The sequence below is a fragment of the Quercus lobata genome, chromosome 2, assembly GCF_001633185.2.
Source record: "Quercus lobata isolate SW786 chromosome 2, ValleyOak3.0 Primary Assembly, whole genome shotgun sequence".
Classification (NCBI taxonomy): domain Eukaryota; kingdom Viridiplantae; phylum Streptophyta; class Magnoliopsida; order Fagales; family Fagaceae; genus Quercus; species Quercus lobata.
The window spans coordinates 83,152,099-83,158,305 of NC_044905.1; the positions used below are offsets into that span (position 1 = coordinate 83,152,099).

At 39.2% G+C, this 6,207-nt stretch overlaps 1 protein-coding gene across 1 annotated transcript; it reads right to left on the reverse strand.

Annotated features, from left to right (window-relative positions):
• Positions 1-1,458: 1,458 nt before the first annotated feature.
• On the reverse strand, positions 1,459-1,860 carry LOC115972699. The gene has a single exon (XM_031092981.1). It carries the CDS (start codon positions 1,858-1,860, stop codon positions 1,459-1,461), a length of 402 nt encoding a protein of 133 aa, XP_030948841.1.
• Positions 1,861-6,207: the final 4,347 nt, after the last annotated feature.

Sequence of the window (6,207 nt, forward strand, 5' to 3'; positions counted from 1 at the left end):
CAGTGATGCCAACAAGAAATTGAAGATGCAAGGAATTCCTATCAAGACTTTGAAGACATAAGGAAATGCCAACAAAACCTTAAAGATGTGGGAAAAAATGATGCCAATACTTTGAAGACGCCAGAATATGTTGCCAAGACTTTGAAGATGTCAGAACATGCCACCAAGAATTTGACATTGCATGAACATGCCCATAGAGATGATGCAACACCGACTTTAGATACATGATCTATTATCATTTTGGAGGAAGTTGACATCGTCTAGATTTCAGAGACATGGTAAAAAACGACACAACTTAGAAGGGAGATGATGTGGCTTAAATTTCAGAGCTATGAAGTGGCACAACCTAGAAGAGAGACGATGTAGCTTAGACTTGCAAGGTACAAAAAGATACCCCCAAGAGATAAGTGATGCAAAGAATACTTCAAAAACGTGGGAGAATGTCCATAGAAGATGGGCAATGCCATGCATATTTCATTTCTTACAAAAAAAGTTGAAGATTTTATTTTACTCGATAACTAAGAATCAACTTATGTTTATCATCATTTCAAGGAAAGCTAAGCCACATAAACTCCTTATAGTCTTCATTTTCTACAACAACGACCTTTGATCATTATATTAAGTAGTTGATTGTCCTTAAGCAATGCCTTGTCAACCAAAGGGACCTTAAAAGCATGTTGATGACCTTTGGAAAAACTCTTCAAGCTAGACTAGCAATCCTTCTTCTTTTCATATGACTGAACTTTGTGAAAAGTACTAAACTGCCTACGTACCCAGGAGAATGATCAAGTCATTACGTAGTTCAACAGTTTTTTTTTTTTTTTTTTCACAAAAAGGAGGGCTCATGTGTGTAATCCTCACCCCACGCCCCACGGCATTTCATGGGTACCAATTGCGCAATAGTGGGAATCACCATTAATCAAGCCCTAGACCTTGGCCTCAAGGGCAACAAAGGCATCCAACCACTACGCCATACTCACAATTGGTGACATAGAGGGGGATTGATTTCTCTTTATTGGTACGCTTTCAAAGGTAATGGGAAGACATCATGTACCCTTGTAGCGTTGTAGTGGGCGGTTTAAACTCTTGCCAATGAGAGATCCTTGATTTTCAAGCATAGAAGCGTTTGAGGAACTTCCCATTGATGGGGTTGATCCTTACGCCATTATTATCAATCAACTTGTAAGCTCCATTGGTGTAGACTTCTTGCATAACATAAGGTCCATCCCATTTTGAACTGAACTTATTTCCTATACGATGAGTTGTGATGATAGGTCTTCGAATGGCGAGGACTAAGTCACCAACTTGGAATGATTGTGGTTTAACTCTTTAATTGAATGTGCTTGAAAGACGAGCTTGATAACACTCAAGACATTGTTGGGCCTCAAGCCTTTTCACATCAAGTGCCTCTAATTCTTCCAATTTGAGCTTGACATTTTCTTCTTCAATCAATCCTTCCTAAATGGTAATCCATAATAATGGGATTTGTCGTTCTAAGGGAAGGACGACTTCCACTCCATAAACAAGAGAATATGGTGTCGCTTGAGTAGGTGATCGAAATGTTATTCGATATGCATATAATGCTTCTCTGATTCTTTCGTGCCAGTCTCGCTTTGTCTTGGATACCACCTTCTTCAACAAACTACCAAGTGTTTTGTTAAATGCTTCAGCTAGTCCATTTGTTGGGGCATTATACATGGAAGAATTATATTGCTTAAAGCCAAACTTCTCACATAGCTCTATTATAAGCCTATTGAGGCCATTATCAGTTATGATGTAATGAGGGACACCATACCGATAGATCAAATGAGTTTGAATGAAATTAACCACTGTTTCTTTCTTCACCTCCTTAAGAGGCATAGGTTCCGCCCACTTCGAGAAGTAATCAATTGTAGCTAAGATGTACAAATGGCCACCAAATGACTTTGGTAATGGTCCTATTGTGTCAAGCCCCCATGCATCAAAAGGCCAGGAAGCTACAGTTGGGTGTAGAGGTTTTGGTGGTTGGTGGATGAAGTTTGCATGATACTAACAAGCTTCACACTTCTTAGTATACTCCATGGAATCTTGCACCATCGTAGGCCAATAGTAACCCATTCATTTGATCCTATAGTGTAACTTAGGACCTGATTGGTGTGCTCCACATATTCCAGAATGAGCCTCCTCTAAGGCTTGTTTAGCCTCTTCCTCTCCTAAGCAACGGAGAAACAAACCATTGAATGAACGACGAAAGATAATGTCCTTATAGTAAATGAATCGAGCAGCCCTTCGCCGAACTTCGGTCTTGTGGCGTATATCATCCAGGAGTCTTCCATGTCGAAGGTACTCAATGATCGCTTGTCACCAATCTTCTTTTTCAACAAGGTATACAAAAATAATGTTAGCTTGCTCTTCTTCTCCTTCTTCTTCAACCATGAGAGGTACCACCCACCTTCAAGAAATAACAACTTTAGTTGTCTCTTCTTGGGATAATGCTAAGGCGGTAGCTAAATTAGCTAAAGGATTAACTTGTCTATTCTCCTTCCTTGGTATATGCTCCAATGTGATGGCCTCAAAATTTGCTAGCAACTTCTTTGCATATTTGCAATAAGGGATAAGGTCTTCTTTCTTGACATCATATTGCTCCAAGATCTAATTAATAATTAATTTGGAATCCCCAAAGATCTCAAGTTGCGATATGCCCATCTCAATGGCCATTTGTAGACCAATAATCAATGCTTGATATTCGGCTACATTGTTAGAGAAAAGTTTGCTTAATGAGAACGAGTATAGAAGTATTTGCCGTTGTGGAGAAACAAACACTACACCTGCTCCCGCTCCTTCTTGATGTTCAACCCCATCGAAAAACATCATTCATGGTGGCATTACTTCAATGTAAAACATGTCTTCATCCGAGAAATCATCAAAGAACTCCTAATCAGATGGAACTGGGTGATTAGGTAAGAAATCTGCCAATGCTTGTCCTTTGACAGCTTTTTGTGGAACGTATGCAAGGTCATATTGTTGTAGCAAGACTACCCATCGAGCTATACGACTTGAAACCATAAGCCTGGAGAGGACATATTTAATCAGGTCTGCCTTTGCTATCAAATGGACCATATATGTTTGCATGTAGTGCTTCAATTTGTCTACGATAAAGAAAATAGCAAGACACGTATTTTCAATAGGAGAATAATTTAATTCAGCCCCATTGAGAGTTCGATTCAAATAATAAAGAGCTATTTCTTTCACCTCTTCATTTTCTTGTGCCATGAGAGCACCTAGAGATTTTTCTTGCGCCGCGATGTACAACACCAGAGGCTTTCTTGGGATAGGAGCACCTAAAATTGGAGGGTTAAGCAAGTATCTTTTGATGCTTGCAAAAGCATTGCTACAAGCCTTATCCCATTTGAAGTGCACATCCTTCTTCATCAACCTATTGAAAGGTTGACATCGACCAACTAAGTTCGAGATAAATCGTCGTATGTAGGCAAATCTTCCCTGCAAGCCTCTAAGTTCTCATAGATTCTTGGGCTCCGGCATTTTTTGGATAGCTTCAATTTTAGACTAGTCAATTTCAAGACCATGATGCCTCACAATGAAACCAAGGAATTTCTTAGATGTTACGCCGAAGGTGCATTTAAGGGGGTTCATTTTAAGCTGATACTTTCTTAGGCGATTGAACACAGATCGCAAATCTATCAGATGATCTTCCCTCCTTTTTGTTTTAATCACTAGATCATCGACATAACACTCCACGTATTTATGAAGTACATTATCAAAGATCTTTTGCATGGCCTGTTGATAAGTAGCACTAGCATTCTTTAGTCCAAAAGGCATTACTTTGTAACATTAAATGCCCTTAGGAGTACAAAAAGCTGTAAGCTCTTCATCCTTATGATTCATTCAAATTTGGTTGTAACCTGAAGAACCATCCATGAAAGATAAAGCTTCATGACCAGTAGTGGTGTCAACCATGAGCTTAGTGATGGGTAATGGAAAATCATCCTTGGGACATGCATTGTTCAAATCACAGAAGTCAATGCACACCCGAATTTGTCCATTCTTCTTTTTGACAGGGACGATGTTAGCGATCCATTCCGGGTACTGAACTTCACGAATGAAGCCTACCTTAATTAGCTTATTGACCTCAATTTCTATTTGAGGGATAAGCTCTTGTCGAAAGCATCTTTGGGCTTGTTTAATTGGGCGCTTGCCCTTTTTTATTGCCAAATGGTGTAGAGCAATACTTGGATTGAGCCCATGTATTTCTTTGTAAGTCCAAGAAAACACATCTTTATATTCTACCAAGAGCTTGAGGTATCCATCTTCTTCTTTAGGAGTGAGAAGTGTATTGATGAAATTTGGCCGGGGTTCTTCAGTAGTTCCTAAATTGATCTCTTTAAGTTCATCAACTGTAGCCTGTCCTCCAACTTCCAAGGCTGGGGGAGCTTCATCGACCTCTTCATCGATTGCTTCAGCATCTGAAAGTGTACCTTCTTCTATTGTAATATGAAACATGGATGATACCTCTTCAACTTGCTCATTTTGGACAAATGATTGTCTTGTGAGTATAATCGTTCACCTTTTGACTTTAAGCGATCCTTCAATGCTAATGTCTAGGGTAGAGTTATGCTTCATGCGTGAAGGAATGCTACTGCAGATCTCATCATTAGCTTTCTTCTTCCCTTGAACCTTAAAGTTTATTGAATTTTGAGAATGACTATCAATGGGCCTTTTTGTTGCCCCTAAATGATCAAAGACTGATTTACAAGCAAGACTGTCCCGATTTTGTGTTAAGCAAGTTGTATTTAACCAGTCGAACACTGTGATTTATGACAATAAAGCCTCAATGCAATCGAACACTGAGACACGTGATGAAAAGTGATCTTTTCTTTAATTTGAACTTTCGCTGACCTCCACTATTATGCATTGGGAACTTGAAGCATTGCTTCTTTTCTTGATCAATATCTAAGCCGGTTGTTCTGGAATATAACCTAATCTAGTCTTTGGAATAGGAATTTCATGCCCTTCAAGCCACATTTTCATTTGTGTTTTGCTAAGGCCATGCACCTTCTCTCTGGTGACTTTTGGAATCAGTTTCCCTAGGTTCCCTTGTTTTGAGAAATCATAGGCTACTCCAGCTACTAGCCTATATGCCTTTAGGTCGAACCATTCTTTCGTCCATTCACTTGGTAGAATACCATGCTCTGTCAGACTTTGTGAAGACTTCACAAATCAATTTAGTGGCTTTGAGGGCCAAGGATTTGTGGATGAAGTTAAAGGCACAGCAGGATTCCTTTTAATATGGCTACATCCTCCATCGTGAGCTTTGTAGGAGGTCTTCCCATGTTTACTGTAGATTGAAGGCATTCCATGAATGGTGATTGTCCTTTCTTGCAATGTGATAATGGTACATAATGGAGGAATGGAGGGTTGTTGGAAGGCGTTGAAATTTCCGCTCTCTCTGAATTATTAGTAGATTTAGTAGAATTATTTCCACATTCTGGACCTTCTTTTGGGGAAGGAATATCCTTTCCAGTGATGAATCTGAATGTTCAATTTGTGTGTAAAACACTAATGAATGTTTAGACCCCCAAATACAAAATTACCAACACAAGCTTATATTCAAAAAATATATGTGCGGAATATGAAATATAAGCAATACCCAATTTGGCAAACTACTTTAACACATAATTAATCACAAACACAACAGTAATTAATGGTTAAAGAGTAAGGGAAGAAAGATGCAAACACAAGGATAACAGCGACACGTGTTATCGAAGAGGAAACCAAAAAACTCAATGAAAAACCTCTCCGCCACCCTCCAAGAGGTCAAATGATCCACTAAAGAATAAAGTTGGGATACATGAATAGCAGAAGACCCTCCAAGCCTAATCTACCCAATGCACCTAAGCCCTCTAAACTTCTTGCTCCAACAGGGTTAAGCCTAACCGTGTGTTCTTTAGCTTCCCGGATCCTATAATAAGCCCATTGCATCAACCAAGTAAATTGGTCATCTCCGAACTACTTCCCAAGCACCAAAATACCTCCTCACTGATATGGGTATGGTGAGATAAGGATTTGGCAAATGTACCTCTCAAGGATATGTCAATAGAGAGGATGAGAGTAGAGGAATTTGGAGAATCAAATATCAAAGATTGTGGATAAGTCAATCTTGTTTTTCTCTAGGGTTTCTCTCTCAAAATTCTCTATAGAAGCTCTCTA

What these genes read in the sequence shown, in the direction of transcription:
- LOC115972699 (XM_031092981.1), bottom strand. Translation starts at nt 1,860, where the DNA reads ATGCCTCTTAAGGAGGTGAAGAAAGAAACAGTGGTTAATTTCATTCAA.